Raw genomic sequence first — 18,060 nt, 5'->3', positions numbered from 1 at the left:
ATCACTCCCATCACTCCTGTGTCCCAATGGCCCTTTATCACTCCTGTGTTCCAATGGCCCTTCATCACTCCCATCACTCCTGTGTTCCAATGGACCTTTATCACTCCCATCACTCCTGTGTCCCAATGGCCCTTTATCACTCCCATCACTCCTGTGTCCCAATGGCCCTTTATCACTCCCATCACTCCTGTGTCCCAATGGCCCTTTATCACTCCTGTGTTCCAATGGACCTTTATCACTCCCATCACTCCTGTGTCCCAATGGCCCTTTATCACTCCCATCACTCCTGTGTCCCAATGGCCCTTTATCACTCCTGTGTTCCAATGGCCCTTTATCACTCCCATCACTCCTGTGTCCCAATGGCCCTTTATCACTCCTGTGTTCCAATGGCCCTTCATCACTCCCATCACTCCTGTGTTCCAATGGACCTTTATCACTCCCATCACTCCTGTGTCCCAATGGCCCTTTATCACTCCCATCACTCCTGTGTCCCAATGGCCCTTTATCACTCCCATCACTCCTGTGTCCCAACGGATCTTTATCACTCCCATCACTCCTGTGTTCCACGTAATAAATGGACCCCTCTGTAACGGTCTCCATGGTTACTCATCAATACAGGAGCCGCTCTTAACCCCTGCTAATCCTCGGCGTATTATCTCCCCGCCTGCCGAGTTCACGCTCTGTGACTTCGCTGCCATTAAAGGTTTATCGCGGGGATTTGATTGTTTCCCGCGGGGTCGGAGGTCAAGAAACGAACGACTTCCTTAGGAAGGGACTCTGTGCTCAGCGGTCTCTTATTCATGTCGATACTCGGCTCTAATCACACTCCCTGCAACACTTCAAAGGAGGAACGCGTCGGCACCTCGACCGCCGGCGTCATCCTCAACCCTGAAACCACAAACTTCGCCTCCCGGGAGCGTCTTCAGCAAAAAGGACACAACATTCTCAGACTCAAACTGTTTGACTGCAGAGATCCTGGTTGTCTGGGCATGAGCGGCCACTAGGAAGCGGAGGCATTTATACGGCTCGCAAAAGGTGGCAAGAGATGTCGGACCCTGGAGGAGGAGGACCAGCGGCAGCAGCAGGGCTGCCACCTCTGTTTTAGGTAGAAGCGGCTCAATGAAGCGATACGAGCATGCGCGGCGCAGCCTGCTGCAGCGCAAAGTCTGTCCCGTCGCATGTCTGCAATAAAACATCAGATTTTATGGGGGAACAAACTAAACATGCCATTCCTTAACCCTTTCAGCTGCAGCGGAAAAACCGGGGTACTGCAAAATGTAACATGCGATAAAAGGGGGCCGATCACCTTCACGGCGTTTACCAAGCTCTGATCCCACAGGGGCCACGACCCCAAATCGCTGGAGCCTCTCGGGGATCCGTCTGCAGAACGTCTCGATCCCCCGGGGAACTTCTCATTTTTCACATCCTCATCACGTGTCGCGGCGGCTCTACATACTCCATTCACACGTTACACGCGGTTTGCTGGGCCGATCACGTCACGCGTTTATACGACGAGCCACGAAAGACACCTTTACCCCGTCCCACGTACACCCCCCCACCTATATACACATGTATCTATCTATAGATATATATACGGTATAGAGATATATATACAGTATATAGATATATATATACACTCGGGTTTTATTTCTATCCCCAAAACATGAGCCGGAGGAGGAAACGCGTTTCGGGGAATCAGCCGGCCAGACGTTGGACTGAATCAAGAAAAAAATGTTAGGAATGAGGAGAATAATATAATATGAAATACAATAATAATAATTATTATGAATTATTGGTATATAACGGATTATATTATTGAATGATGGGAAGGTCGGCGCTGATCACGGATCAGGTTAACGTTTCAGTTTTAAACATTATGAGCTGAGAATTCTCACCCAGATAACGCGTTTCAGGGGGTCCCGTCACACATTCACCGGCCGTCTAGTCTTCAGAATCCCCCCCCCCCCGTATGTATTTGCCCTTCCCCCATGCACCAGCTAAATGCCCCGATATATCATGATTTACTCACCTCCAGCACTGGTTTGGGGGACCCGGTGGGCGAGTATTTCAGACCCCCACGTAAACGTGTGTGAACCGGTCCCATATATATTTTTAGCTGCTTCAAGCCAATCAGTGGCAAGAATAGACGAATCGTGGAGGAGGAGTGCAGCTGCTGCAGCAGGGCTGCATCTTCTGTGTCTGGGAAGTGCTCTGTTTCATATTGGAGTAGTTACAGAGGGCCACCGATCCGCACAGGACTTTAATACGCTTTCTTCTATAGTGGGAGTCTTGGGGACATTAAACCAAGAACAGACTGGGGGTGAAAACGTCGCTTTAAGGCCGGCGGCTGATGAACGATCGCGTCCAGCGGCCTCGTCTACCCAGCAGGCGCTAAACCGTCGGATCAGCTGCACGAGAGGTGATAATGATTAAGCGAGAGGCGCTAACGAGCCGACCAATCGAATGCCCGGGGGGAGGCGGCTCCTAATTACTCGAGGATTCCTCGCTGCACTCGGAGGAATCCATTCGTTCGGCACAAGAAGCCGCGATTTAACCCCACGCTTCCGAGCCAAATCGCTGTGTACTTGGAAACGAGCCGAGCGGGTCATCGTTACAAAGTAACCGACGGAGGAAAGGCCTGCAAGACAACGCGGTCCAACAATCCCCCCGTCCGTCCCGCTCGGCACTCCATGGGCCGGAGGACCGTTAGAAATCCCCGTTTCCGCTCACTGCGGCAAATTTAACCGAACGGCAACAATCTAATAACACAATATAAGCGACCGCTCTCTAAACGGTGTTACGGAGACGTCTTAATCCCAGATATCACATCCGACAGGTACTAGAACCCCCTCCCCCGCCTTAGGAGCCTCGGGATCAGCATGATTAGTATTAATACCCATCACGCTGTAACCCCGTCGGAGGCAGTTATCTGCCCCGGTATAAGCAGCCTTTGTCAGGTTGGGGGGAAGAGGATGGAGATCAGGAAAGGCAATGAATTACATTTACAAACGAACATTTCAAGCCTCCCCGGCGCAGATGGCGCGCGTTTTATCTGTTTGCACCTAGAAGCGCGACAGCGAAACGCTGTGAGCGGCTGCATCGGGGCCCCGGGGAGCAGGAACCGTTCTCAGACTACGCAGCGGGGTCTCGGAGCGGCGTCAGGGCCCGCCGGGTGACGTCAGCGAGGGAACGCCGTGGCCCCAGAGACCGGATCCCGCTCGCATGCGCAGAGCCCGTTCGGGATTATTGCGAGTGATTGCGAGATAATAAAATATAATATTATATAATAAGTGCGGAGTAACCAACCACGTTCCACCCGCCTATTACTTCATTTATTTCACCCCGATCGGTGTTCTTATAACTGCACATTAACTATTTATTGCATAAACTATCAAACAGAACCGGAGAATTAATTAGTAAGCAGCCATGGAGAGCGAAACGCGCGGCGAAGCAATTAGTCTTTCTACCGGTGCTACAAACGGAGGCCGGCAGCTAATTATTATTTCGCTGTCATTCATTCATCCAAAAGACACGCGCGGGGTCAAAAGTCGGGAAGAAACACGACGAGAGAAACTAAACGCTTTCCGTGTCGTCTGTGTGTTCAACCCACCTAAACTCTCCGCTTCCATCAGGTTCTCCGTGATAAGGAGCAGAAGAGAGAGAGAGGGAACAAACTTTTACTTTACTGAGAGGGTAGTAGATAACTGGACCAGCCTCCCAGCAGAGGTGGTAGAGGGTAATACAGTGAGGGGATTAAACATGCATGGGATAGACATACGGCTCCTGAATCTAAGACGAGATCAACGACTGATTATGGTTTGAGTCTTTACAGCAGGAGAAACGGGCAGACTAGACGGGGGCCGGATGGGGCCGATCTGCCAGTGGGGTCTGGGGCTCTACGGATTGGTCCAAATAATTACATTTGTAAAGCAATTCAAATTCTATAAAAATGACAATTATAGCTGTCGGACGATTATCAAAAACGTCCTTATCTGAACCCAACTCGCGCAGCGCATGACGACGGAAACAACGTAACGTTAAGCCGCTAGATTTGGGCCTTTAACCCGACTCAGCCGGGAACCCCACGGCGTGCGGCGGAACCGGACCCCAAACGTGCAAAACGGAGAGTAACGGGCGCCGGCGAGGAACGTTTCAGCGAAGAGCCCGGAATCCAAGCGGAACCAAAACATTCCCACGGAAACCGGTTCCGACCCGACTCGCGCCACCTCAATACTGCGATCCGAAGGTCCCCCAATGAACCACCTGACACGGCTACCCAGAGCCCCACGCCGGGGGTCCCGCGGACACGGAGGGGCTTTCGACGTAATGAACATTTCTAATTAAATCCAAACAACTGAATTCCAAAGCGATCTCCGCGTTCCAGCGAACCACGCAACGTAGCGGCGCCGAGTATTAACGGCAAATGCCTGCGCCGACGCGTTGCCAGGGGGCACTATATATATATATACATACATATATATATATATATATATATATATATATACACACACACGGTGTATATATATATCATGTGTGATGCAGGTCGCCGTTGGTAACCGGCACCATTTTCACCAGCAAACACTCGCCTGAATTATTGACATTTTATAGAGTGATGTCATACGCGGAATCCATTCCATCATCTGACAGATCCCCGGAGTCCGGCCTCAAAAGGAATGCCCCGCTCAGCGATACGTAGCGGTGCTGAGCCCCTCGCACGCCGTTCCAAACCTGCTTTTGCACAGGTGCCACAGGTAACGGCACAGCTGTTTGGGAACACCTGGGGAAGAGCAGAAGCACGCAGAGAATGCCGGGTCTGATCCGTGTGCTGTCCGCCGGCACACGTTAATCATAACGCAGCACTCAGCACGTCCCCTTATTTAATTGCCCCGCTTCCACGGACAGGGAGGCAGCTCTGGGGGCAGCCTGGCGATATGGGGTTAATTAAATCCCGAAAACACCTGGCGCAGGGGCTATTGTTACGGGGCACTGGCAGGGGTATTAGAATCAGGGGCTGTAATAAAGGGTTTACAGACAGGGGGTCCCCGGAGGGGGGGTTGGGGGGGAGGCCAGCGCTTCTCGGTTATAGCTAGCAGGGTCAGGGGTCACAGCGGGGAGGAACAGATCACACGGGGGCCACACACCTTTTACCTTCATAGAAGAGCCACGGTTTGCAGGGAGTGAGGGCACCTGACGGTCCTGCGGGGGCTTCAGATGCCCGGGGTGATCAGAGGAGGGGGCAGCCGCTGGGGCAATAATGGCAGCTGCATACTGCACCCGGACACAAGCTGAGCGTAAATGGGTGTAGAGCGGCCGGGTGGTCCGAGGAGGGGCCCCGCAGAGCCGTGTTCGGGCCGGGGGTATCCAGGGGCCCCGCAAATCCTGTCACGGCCGGGTAAGAGCCGGGTTCTGGTGCCCCGCAGGGACACTGCTGGGTCCGAGGTGGGGTGTATGAGGGGCCCCGCAGATCCTTTCGCTGTATTGTCGCTGACGGGCCCCGCGGGGAGCTGTCACCGCGTTGCTGCCGGGTTTCGGGGGCCCCGGGCCCGGGGATGCGTCGGCTCCGGCCTCGGTGCAGAGAGGGGGCGTGGTTTGCTACTCCCGCCCCCCGGGGCCGGGTCATTCCGCTACTCCCTCCTCAGCCCGCTGCCTAGCAACCGAGCCTGGTGCAGTCACCGCTCGGGAGCCTCGCGAGAGCGCTTGGCCCCGCGAGATCTGCCTGGCTCGGTGACGTCACCCGAGAGCGCAGCACGGGGGGGCTACAGGAGCACGTCTCTATGGCAACCGTACTCCTGCAGGGCCATTATCAGGTGCCGTGAACTTCAACTCCCAGCATGCCCGGCCAATAGACAAAGCCGGCGCGTTTGTATTAGACTATCTGGCTGAGGGTGCTGGGAACTGTCATCATAGGGCGTAGTATTTTCATTATGTTATGTCTGTCTCACGGTTATTACACCAATATGGATCAGCGATAGATACGGGTCAGAAAGTGTACAGCGCTATTGAATATGATGGCACCATATCAATCAATAAGACGGGGCGAACAAAGAAAATAATGATTGGCCCCTAAATAAACCTAATCATTCTTTAGGAAAGCTTTACGCACGATCCCCGCTTTCTTGAATCCATTTACTTCCACTGGAAGGTTATTCCACGTATCTACCACTATTTCTTACATTACCCCTTAGCCTTCCATCCTTCTAATTTTAACTGAGATCATATACACTAAATCAGTTTGAGGGCAATAATACAGAAATAGCCAAGAGAAGGTCAAAAGGCTTTATTTTCACAAAGTTACGGCGCCTCGGAGGTCTCTTCTTTGGTTGCTGGGTTGTGAACGGACCGAGTGCGTTCTGCCAATGGACATCAGGGGCCCCGGGCTCTCGGCCTGACCCGGTCCGTTCAGGTTAATGGCAGCTGCTGCATACAGAGGGGTCAGAGAACGGACAGCCCCGCTGGGCGGGGAGAGCATAGAAAGGATCCATCCCTGGGAGAACCGTCTGGGTTGTGTTTCGGGTGCCCCCCCCACGCCCCTAATCTCTGGAACCTAAAGGCCATTCACATAAAAAACGCTAAAAGACGCTCTTTCACATTAATGAGTTATATTATTAAATTTTTAATCCAGAGAAAAGGAAACAGGAATTATAAAAGAACCGATTTCTGCGGCTATGGCAATGACCTATCAGGGAGCGTTTCTGGGTAAAGCCAGACAGCCCCCCCAGGGTGCTACTTTTGGGATTAAGCAGGAGGAGGAATCGCTGCATTTAGGGAGACGAGATTCAACCTCCCCCGGGGGGCAAATCTCCTCTATACAGGAGAGCACCCCCAGAGAGCAAAATCTGGACTGACGTTTCTCCCCCTGGGCAGCTTTTGGGGTTCAGGCGGATACCCGCTGCCTCTCTATCTCGGGGTCCTCGGTTCCCCCCGCAGGAAAGTTGCCCCTCGTGGGCAGAATCCGACTAATATGATAATGGAGGTTTTTCGCAATAATGGCATAAATGAGCTAAAACTTGAAAAGCTCTTCAGCAGACATCGCCGATGGAAACGGGTGCTGACTACTGATAGGTGGTTGCCATAGATGCTTGTTTTCATACACAGAGACCTTAATTTGGGGAGGAATAAAATAATAAAACGTGTTTATTTAGTGTGCATTTCATGCGGAACGATGTCTTTTGCCGCCTGCTGGTCCACTTATTGGCCACAGGGGGGCGTCTGGGTGCACACGCAGCATTTCTCCCAGGGATGGATCCTTTCCATGCTCTCTCTCCGTGGCCTCCCAGTGCTATATACTGGAAAGAACTAGCAGTATGTATTGGACAGGACTGGTATATACTGGGTTTTAGGGCCGTCACTTGGCCCTGGTCCTGTCTGAATGGCTTTCGAATCACTGGCTGGCCTGATACAAAGGCTCGGGGAGGAATAACTCCCCGGACCGCGTGTCAGACGGAGGGTCTCCGGGTCTGGGAGAACGCAGGGTCCACGCAGCGAATCGATCGGACGGTGTATGAATCCTATTTACTTTCTCATCCAAGATCCAGATACCCTAGCCAGGCATGCCCCCCCCTCTGCCGTACAGAATTGGTGCCCCTAATGTTTGGCATCAGATGTATTGTGAAGTCTGGGGGTGAAGTCACCAATCACCCCAAAAGCCTTTAACCTGTCAGGGTAACAGCATGACCGCCGGGGGTTAACATCAGGTGCAGAGGATGTTTTGGGTCTGGACTCGCTCTAGTGAGCCGGTAATGAGAATCTGCCCCGTCACCCCAAGACTGGGGTAAAAACCCTGAGAATCTGCCCCTTCACCCCGAGACTGGGGTAAAAACCTGAGAACCTGCCCCTTCACCCCGAGACTGGGGTAAAAACCCTGAGAATCTTCCCCTTCACCCCGAGACTGGGGCAAAAACCCTGAGAATCTGCCCCTTCACCCCGATACTGGGGTAAAGACCCTGAGAATCTGCCCCTTCACCCCGAGACTGGGGTAAAAACCCTGAGAATCTGCTCCTTCACCCCGAGACTGGGGTAAAAACCTGAGAACCTGCCCCTTCACCCCGAGACTGGGGTAAAGACCCTGAGAATCTGCCCCTTCACCCCGAGACTGGGGTAAAGACCCTGAGAATCTGCCCCTTCACCCCGAGACTGGGGTAAAAACCTGAGAACCTGCCCCTTCACCCCGAGACTGGGGTAAAAACCCTGAGAATCTTCCCCTTCACCCCGAGACTGGGGCAAAAACCCTGAGAATCTGCCCCTTCACCCCGATACTGGGGTAAAGACCCTGAGAATCTGCCCCTTCACCCCGAGACTGGGGTAAAGACCCTGAGAATCTGCCCCTTCACCCCGAGACTGGGGTAAAGACCCTGAGAATCTGCCCCTTCACCCCGAGACTGGGGTAAAAACCTGAGAACCTGCCCCTTCACCCCGAGACTGGGGTAAAAACCCTGAGAATCTGCCCCTTCACCCCGAGACTGGGGTAAAGACCCTGAGAATCTGCCCCTTCACCCCGAGACTGGGGTAAAAACCCTGAGAATCTTCCCCTTCACCCCGAGACTGGGGCAAAAACCCTGAGAATCTGCCCCTTCACCCCGATACTGGGGTAAAGACCCTGAGAATCTGCCCCTTCACCCCGAGACTGGGGTAAAAACCCTGAGAATCTGCCCCTTCACCCCGAGACTGGGGTAAAAACCCTGAGAATCTGCCCCTTCACCCCGAGACTGGGGCAAAAACCCTGAGAATCTGCCCCTTCACCCCGATACTGGGGTAAAGACCCTGAGAATCTGCCCCTTCACCCCGAGACTGGGGTAAAGACCCTGAGAATCTGCCCCTTCACCCCGAGACTGGGGTAAAGACCCTGAGAATCTTCCCCTTCACCCCGAGACTGGGGCAAAAACCCTGAGAATCTGCCCCTTCACCCCGAGACTGGGGTAAAGACCCTGAGAATCTGCCCCTTCACCCCGAGACTGGGGTAAAAACCTGAGAACCTGCCCCTTCACCCCGAGACTGGGGTAAAAACCCTGAGAATCTTCCCCTTCACCCCGAGACTGGGGCAAAAACCCTGAGAATCTGCCCCTTCACCCCGATACTGGGGTAAAGACCCTGAGAATCTGCCCCTTCACCCCGAGACTGGGGTAAAGACCCTGAGAATCTGCCCCTTCACCCCGAGACTGGGGTAAAGACCCTGAGAATCTGCCCCTTCACCCCGAGACTGGGGTAAAGACCCTGAGAATCTTCCCCTTCACCCCGAGACTGGGGCAAAAACCCTGAGAATCTGCCCCTTCACCCCGAGACTGGGGTAAAGACCCTGAGAATCTGCCCCTTCACCCCGAGACTGGGGTAAAAACCTGAGAACCTGCCCCTTCACCCCGAGACTGGGGTAAAAACCCTGAGAATCTTCCCCTTCACCCCGAGACTGGGGCAAAAACCCTGAGAATCTGCCCCTTCACCCCGATACTGGGGTAAAGACCCTGAGAATCTGCCCCTTCACCCCGAGACTGGGGTAAAGACCCTGAGAATCTGCCCCTTCACCCCGAGACTGGGGTAAAGACCCTGAGAATCTGCCCCTTCACCCCGAGACTGGGGTAAAAACCTGAGAACCTGCCCCTTCACCCCGAGACTGGGGTAAAAACCCTGAGAATCTGCCCCTTCACCCCGAGACTGGGGTAAAGACCCTGAGAATCTGCCCCTTCACCCCGAGACTGGGGTAAAAACCCTGAGAATCTTCCCCTTCACCCCGAGACTGGGGCAAAAACCCTGAGAATCTGCCCCTTCACCCCGATACTGGGGTAAAGACCCTGAGAATCTGCCCCTTCACCCCGAGACTGGGGTAAAAACCTGAGAACCTGCCCCTTCACCCCGAGACTGGGGTAAAAACCCTGAGAATCTTCCCCTTCACCCCGAGACTGGGGTAAAAACCCTGAGAATCTGCCCCTTCACCCCGAGACTGGGGTAAAAACCCTGAGAATCTGCCCCTTCACCCCGAGACTGGGGTAAAGACCCTGAGAATCTGCCCCTTCACCCCGAGACTGGGGTAAAGACCCTGAGAATCTGCCCCTTCACCCCGAGACTGGGGTAAAGACCCTGAGAATCTGCCCCTTCACCCCGAGACTGGGGTAAAAACCCTGAGAATCTGCCCCTTCACCCCGAGACTGGGGTAAAAAACCCTGAGAATCTGCCCCTTCACCCCGAGACTGGGGTAAAAACCCTGAGAATCTGCCCATCACCCCGAGACTTGAGGCAAACCTTGATTGGTTGCAGGTATGCTGGTACCTAATAATCCACAGTCCAATCTCACCAACAACTCGCAGTTTAGTGAATAACCTCTACCCCCCCCCTGTCACCCGGGCTCTTTATCTCCCATCAGCGGCCGATGCGAATTTTAACCCTTAAAGAAGCTGCCACCCGACAGCTACACACGAGATAAACACATTGGTTTCCGGTTGGTTTCCCGATAAGTTTCTTATAATCATCCCGCTGCCCATATCTTTATGACGAGGCATCGTCCCGCCGTCGCCCGCCAGCTGCCGCACTTGGCACGGGACGTGTTTGCCCCCGGCAGGGGCTATTCTTCAGCCAACAGGACACGGATTCCTGTAAACCTTTTTATTATGTCATTAAATCCCCTTTCCTCCCGAATTTACTGCCCGTATAAAACATTCGATCCCGTCCCGATCAGAGCCCAGGAGCCGCGCATCGAGAGCGCAGAGACACCCTGAGTCTGGGATCGAGACGTGAGGTGAGTTTGAGCGAGACGCCCCGGAGATCTCTTTGGGCTTCTCTGCCCTCCGATACGTTTTATTAACGTTCTATCCGTTCATTCATTATAAATCCGTGCGTTATGAATGAAAACGGCTGAGAGAGGAGGACGGAGATTTCTGTCGCGGGATGCGGGCTGGAAGCTAACGTAACACATTAACCCTTCGGGCGCCGCGATAGCCAGAAATACAGTCAATATCAGTACATTTAGGGGATACGGACAGAAAACCAAATCGCCGCGGGGGATTGTTTTTTGTCACATGGTTTAGTCGTTAGTGCCCCTTCAGCGCTTGTGGGTAGTTCAGAGGCTCACGGATGAGGATGATGGGAATTACACGGGAACTCATTTTGAAGAAGGAAAAAAAAATAGCAATTAATCGCAGATTAGGTCTGACCGGTGAATGCGTGACTAAATAATAATTCCCCGGGAGATCCGTATCGAGGAGCGGTAATCCTCACAATGTATCATTATTATATTATTAATTATATCATTATATTATTATATTAATATTATCATATTATTGGCCCTTTTTTCCAGAATGGTTCTCCGCTGGCTTCCTTTATTGTGCTCGCTGGCCGCCATGAACCTGCTGGCCTCAGAGACCAAAGAGCTGACGCTCATCAGCCGCCAGGAGCTTTACGACCGTCTCGCTAACAAACACCTGCTGGAAGGGAACCGGCTGGAGCAGCTCCAGAACGTCCCGCGCGGCGGGGTCTCTCCCGGTGAGGGTTACGGCGGTGGCCGCAGCCGCCATCATACTTCCCCCCATACATTGTGCTAGCCACATGGCTAATAAACACAACGATCGCATCGTATCCCGTCGTAGATTACGTATTTGTGGGACACACGCTGGTTGAGGTTGCCCCCCCCAAAGAGAAATTATCTGAAATCAGTCAATAAAGGGTTTTTTCTTAAGTTTTATTTTCCTTTTGATTCTCAGAACTCTTGGCCAAGGACTGCAGGTCTGCCTTCCTCAACGGGCGAAGAGCGAGCGGCTTATACGCCATCCAGCCCAAGGACTCCCCGCCTATGGCGGTCTATTGTGACCTCCGTCCAGACGGTGGAGGCTGGACCCTCCTGCAAAGAAACACGCGTGGAAACGGGGTCTTCTCCGGACCCTCCGCCTGGAGCTCGTACCGGAGCGGATTCGGCAATCTGACGGGCGATCACTGGCTGGGCAATGAGCTCATCTATCTCCTCACCAGGCAGAACAGCTTCGCCGTCCGCTTCCTCCTGGTCGACGCTTCGGGCAACGAGCACCGGGCCGATTACCACAGCTTCCGGGTGGACAGCGAGGCTAATGGCTACGCCCTGAGATTAGGAGACTACAACGGTGACGCGGGCGACGCCATGACCGTCACGAACGAGACGGGCACCCACGACAACATGAAATTTAGCACCGCCGACCGAGACAACGACCGCTTCCCTAAGAACTGCGCCGAGGAGCACGGCGGGGGCTGGTGGTTCGATAACTGCGGCTCCAACTTTCTCAACAGTCACAGCGACATTTACTGGAGGGGCCTGTGCGGCCGAGACAATCCGTGCATCGCCTCCAGCATCATGATCCAACCCGGCAGGAAAAACTGCTCCCCGCTGCCGGCGCCTCTACCCGGGGACCATTACCCCATTCATACAGGCAGCGAGTGAGCAGCCGGCGGGGCCGAGATCCGGTGACCTGAGCCGTGAATCATAAAATAAACTCGTAATCGAAATAAAACATCTCGTATTATCACGTCGCGTCCTTTGCTTTCATGTCTGTGATTTTCAATAAATATCCAGCATTAAACGGTGACGTTTCTGCTCCTTTAACGCGGTGCGTAAGTCGCGCTGCACTCCCTGCCTCATCCACTAGAGGTCAGTAAGACAGCAGCTCCTTGTTAATACAGAGCGTCTGACTCAGTGGGCTGGATTCACTAAGTCGGGAGTTTGCGGAGGAAATGAACATTTCGCATCCTTAACTATACAGATCATCTCAAAGATTTAACAATACATTATTCAGGGCAGGTTCCCTGATTTAACTATACATTATACAGGGGCTGGTTTGCTGATGTATTTATACATTACACAGGGGCCGGTTCGCTGGTTTAACTATACATTATACAGGGCATCTCACTGATTTATCTATACAGTAAACAGGGCATCTCATTGATTAATGTATACATTATACATGTATACATTATACAGGGCCAGCTCACTGATTTAGTTATACATTAAAATATCTGACATTATACAAAGAATCTCGCTTTTTTTAACTATACATCATACAGGGGGCCGGCTTGCTGATTTACTATACATTACACAGAGCGTCTCCTTGATTCATTTATCTGAAAAATACCCCTTCCTGGACAGCGAAGGGGCTGTTGGCAACCAATACCACATGCCGTTACAGTTTTTAGGGGATGGAATTAGGCAGGAGGTTTGCCGTACAGCCCCCATTAGATGTTATTCTAACGCACCCTGATCTACTCAGCACTGCAGATATAAAGACACCACTTACACTGACAACATAATATAACTCTAATACAACCCCTGACATCACTATGACATCATCACGTCTTTAAAACGATTGAGAAATGCTCTTATAGTCACAGCTGGAAGAGAAGGAATGGGGGCGGCCACAGTCGATACGGTATATTGCTATTGCCCCTGGCCTGGTAGCCCTGAATAATTGCCCCTTTGAATCTCAGGCTCGTACATTCATGTTCAGTGGGTCCACCCAAAGTTAAAGCCTCTACCCATAATCTGTGAGGTCGGTAGGAGCCATGTGGCTATATCCGGTCCAAACCCATAAATCACCCCAACCGGCAATAACAGAAAAGCCTGCCGGCCGTCGCTGGACATCGGACGCAAAACCAGCAACTCCGTCGCCGGCCTATAGGAAACATCCAGGACATCCGTCCTCGGCCCGTGACTCCCCGTGCCTTTTATAACATGATTATCTGGGGGGTTCTTTAAGCTGCGGCCAATCGCCTCCTTTAATCTCTCCAGCAGGAGAAATCCTTGCCCCGACCCCCCCCCCCGAGCGACCGAACGCCAACGCTGGGGCTACCGGCTCCGTAATTTGCTTTTTGTTCTAATAAAACGATTAATAATCTGAGGATTAGCGCCAGATGATGATTACAGGAATAAGCCTCATGTCCCCGATCCGTCCATCACCCCGATCCCAGATGTATTTTATTCTTTTTATTTCTATTGTTGGTTTATTTTTGTCAAATACCACAAAAAGTAAAAACAAATAATAAAAAAAAAATGATATATATATATATAGAAGAGAGGAGAAAAAGGGCCACGTTTACTAAACCTACACTGTGATCTGCTCTAGCATTAAAGACGCCGCATTGTATCACACGTGGTCTTCAGCGCATCAAACCATGCGATTCTGTCTCTAATTTATTGCAGGTTCCGGATCCATTTATCAGTTGCTATGGCGACTGCATCACTTCGCACCAGCAACTCTTGTCATAGATAATCTAAAATGACTCTGGTCTGAATTATAACTCCACAACCCGGAGAAAGAGAAGAGTTAAAAGGGATTTTCTCCCCATTAAAGTTCTTTATTTATTCTGAGTCACGTTTGGATTTACTGTTTCACCGAAGATTACGACGCCAAGTAAACACTCCGTATCTTTACGAGTAAATAATAAATATTACGGGTGAGAAGTGCTAAAAATGAAAGCGGTTCGTATGAACCAGATGCTGGAACGAGCTTCCTGGACAAATAACTTTACGCCGGTCGATGATGCTGAAAGTTTTAATATTCGGTATAAAAAGGGAAATCGGGGGAAGTTTCTGAGTCTTTCGTCCGGAGCGTTCCCTCGGGTGAGTGAGATCTCGACGTTTCTCTCTTCTTTCTCAGCCGGTCTGTTACTTTGTAGACTGCAAGCTTCTAGTAAATAAATCGCCGTAATCATTTTAAAATAATAAGTTACAATTTTGGGTAAAAACTACACAAATAGTAACTTTTTTAAATTCAATTCTTAAAACCTCAGGACAAAGTCGCAATTTAAAGGGCTCTCGGCAGCCGACTCAGATCGCGGAGGAGTACGAAAAGATGCCTTTAACCCATATATAAGGAAAATTATATATATATATATATATATTACTCTTCTGCGTTAAAATTAAAGACATATTCGATCCGGTGTAATTCAGACCTTTACTGCCCTGGCTGTAAGGAATGGGATGATTACGCGACCTCGCGCCGGAACACGTATCGCCGTCCTCGTCTCTCCCGCCTGTTACTTTGTTTCTAAGTCCGTGTTCCGGGATCACCGGACGCTTTAGAACGATGTTCATGTTTCCCAAGTTATTGTTATTGTTTTATATAGCGCCATCAAATTCTGTAGTGCCGTACAATGGGTAGACAGGACATAACAAGTAGTATATAACATAACAATTTTACTTTCAGAGATAACAGGTGAGGAGGGCCCTGCGCACAGGAGCTTACAATCTAGAGAACGATGCTGCGGATCACGTGCTTTCTGCTTCTCGTGAACGCCCTGCGCTCGGCGGCTCAAGACGTTAAAGCTTTAGGCATCGCAAACATGGACATGGTTCCCAACGTGACCAAAGTCCTCAACCTCAAAGACGTGTTCAGCAGAAAAGGTAGGAGCGGCTCCGGGGAATTTTCTCAGTCACGGCTCCAACTATAAAACACGTTTCCAGTTTGGAAATCACGTCCATAGTAACAGAATTTACCCCAAGTATTTGCCCCATCAACAAACACGCGGCAAAACCGGTAAAATCTGGGAAATAAAAATTTCCCAAACGGATAAAATTTGTAAAATGCCTGTGTATTGGTGTAACGGTCCTGCAGCATTTTTTTATTTTTTTTTCAGTCTTTTATACCAGAGACTGCGATGAACTCTACAGGTTGGGTCACCGGCAGAACGGCCTCTACGTCATCCGACCAGAAGGCTCGCCCAAGCTGGTGGTCCAGTGTTACATGTACGACTGCGCCGGGTGGACGGTCATCCAGAGGAACAGCTTCAACACGGAGATCACGTGGAGCGAGTCCTGGACCACCTACAAGTACGGCTACGGGAACATCGAATCCGACCACTGGCTGGGCAACCACTACATTCATCTCCTAACGGCTCAGAAGTGGAACAAAGTGAGGATCGACCTGCTGAACCCAGAGAACGTGACGCGGCACGCGGAGTACGACAGCTTCTACGTGACCGGCGAGGACGAGAAGTACCGGCTGCGGTTAGGGACGTACAGCGGAGACGCCGGGGACTCCATGACGTCCGGCTCCCTAAAAAACATGCACGACAACATGAGGTTCTCCACGCACGACAACGACAACGACCGCAGGTACAACGCCAACTGCGCCGACGAGCACGGAGGGGGGTGGTGGTACGACTTCTGCTACGACGCTCAACTCAACAAGAAAAACGGCATCCATTGGGAGACGCTGTGCGACCATAACTGCAAACGCTCCGTGATGATGATAAAGCCCGTCCACATGTACTGTTACCGAGTGTAGACGGCCCGGGCAGAAATCACCGAGACGGGGTAAAAATAAAAGCGACCTGTAAGATATTCACGCCCGGGCCGTTCTAAAGCCCCCCCCCCGCCGAACGCTACAGGTTTATAGAGAATAACGAAAAGTAATAAACGCGTTACCGAAGCAAACGTTACCGTCTGATAAACGCATCGTTTGTGTCTCCCGGAGATTCTATTATTCTTCTGCTGACTCTTTAAAGCTGCTGTTCCGCTGAGACGAAAACATTAACTGCAAATTAACATTAGCAATTATCTGTTTACTCTATTAAAGTTTTAATCACATGGAAACATTTAAGAATGTTACGTTTCTATGGCAACAACCCATCAGCGCTTGCTTCTGTGTCACATGAGAATTAAGCATTCCCGTCATAAATAGGAATGAGGCAAAATGTCACGATTTAAAAAACAAAACAAAACGCCACAGCTGAAGAACGACCCAATTAATGTTCAGGAAGACACCCCACATACATCTTTTATGTTCCAGAAGGCCATACGCATGATTTACATATTTGTTTAATACTATCTAGTTAAGGGGCAATACATGCGATCAGCCAGAAGGTTCTAGAAAGGACCCCGCTGAGTCTCTCCAGTCTGGGACGAGCTTCCAGCGGGTGTCGTATGACGGTGTACCTGCACTCGCTGTCGATAGACAGCCTGATCTTAACACGGCTTTTAACCCCTTCATGACAAAGACCATACATGTACGGGCTCACAATGCATTGTTTTAAATGGGTTTAAGGACAAGGGGTTAAGGACGTACCAGTACGTCCTGCGGGGGCGTAAGGGGTTAAACAATAACACAAACAATCCCCGTTATGAAAACGTTATACTTTATTTCCGGTCGTACGGCCAAGGCTGCCGGTAACGGCCGCTTACACCTTCTGTGTGTCCAGAGCCTGCTGTATGTGATTTCGTCGGGAGGTGTAGGGAGTGTATTTCAGCCTCAGATAATGTTTTGGAAATAAATTGCCACTCGGGGCGTAAATTCTTTCCCCCTCCTCCCCCATAAGAGCCCGCAGAATCCTATTACGGGCTAGCACTTTGTCATAGAACTCCAGCCCGCCCCGGGCGTAGCATTCATTAATACCGGCTGCCTTCCGGTCAGTCCTGAAATCCAGCCACCGGGTGACCGCGTCGTCACACAAGAAATAGCCGGTGATCCCGAGCAAAATAACGCAGGCGTTATAGAGTCCCCGTACCACGATTGGCCCGGTGTACAGACCCAAGAGCTGCTTTATGGCAACGCTGGAAAGACAGACGCCGGAGAAGCAGAAAGGGGCCACGATGGCTTTTATAACGGGGCCGTTGCTCTGGGAATAAAGCGCTTCCCGGGCCAAAGAGAACTTCTGGGCGGCGGGAGATAAAATGAGGGCATCTTTTAAACGTTCTCCTTCCTCGCTTCTCCAATCCACCTGCTTTCCGTTAACCATCAGGACGCGATCTGCGATTCCAACGCCGTTACCCGCCGACGAGGTGTTATAGTTGGCCGGAATGCCAATCAAACAGCCCCCGGGGAGCCAGGGGATGCCGGCACCGACGGGATGAAACCCAAAGGCTGCGAAGGGCCGGTACCCCGAGGCGGATGTTATTTGGGCTTCCTGTAGAACCTCCTGGAAGAGACTCCGCAGTCCGGCGCTGAGCTGCACCGGCTCCCCTTTGGACCATCCCTGATAAAGCTTCCGGAACGTCTGCTCGGGGAACACGTGGTAGGAAATGCTGGCGGAGAAGAGTCCGGCGGACGCCACGGCCAGGAGTCTGCCCCGGTACCTCTGGGTGAATCCAACGACTCTCCATAGGAAAGGGGTCGCCAT

At 51.6% G+C, this 18,060-nt stretch overlaps 2 protein-coding genes and 1 pseudogene across 2 annotated transcripts; 2 read left to right on the top strand and 1 right to left on the bottom strand.

Annotated features, from left to right (window-relative positions):
* The first annotated feature begins 11,324 nt into the window (after nucleotides 1-11,324).
* LOC149281312 (fibrinogen-like protein 1-like protein) lies at nucleotides 11,325-12,391 on the top strand. Its single transcript, XM_089499494.1, has 2 exons — nucleotides 11,325-11,466; nucleotides 11,685-12,391. The coding sequence occupies exons 1-2, from the start codon at nucleotides 11,325-11,327 to the stop codon at nucleotides 12,389-12,391; spliced, it is 849 nt and encodes a 282-aa protein (XP_089355620.1).
* A 2,810-nt stretch (nucleotides 12,392-15,201) lies between these two features.
* LOC149281311 (fibrinogen-like protein 1-like protein pseudogene) lies at nucleotides 15,202-16,229 on the top strand (annotated as a pseudogene).
* Nucleotides 16,230-17,121: 892 nt separating this feature from the next.
* On the bottom strand, nucleotides 17,122-18,060 carry LOC149281310 (transmembrane protein 177-like). Its single transcript, XM_089499493.1, has one exon. It carries the CDS (start codon nucleotides 18,058-18,060, stop codon nucleotides 17,122-17,124), a length of 939 nt encoding a protein of 312 aa, XP_089355619.1.

This window comes from Sceloporus occidentalis, unplaced genomic scaffold, assembly GCF_023333645.1.
Source record: "Sceloporus occidentalis isolate IW3139 unplaced genomic scaffold, rSceOcc1.0.p SCAF_136, whole genome shotgun sequence".
In the NCBI taxonomy this organism is placed as follows: Eukaryota; Metazoa; Chordata; class Lepidosauria; order Squamata; family Phrynosomatidae; genus Sceloporus; species Sceloporus occidentalis.
Note: the sequence above shows the minus strand (reverse complement) of the source record. Positions and strands in the feature narration are given on the sequence as shown.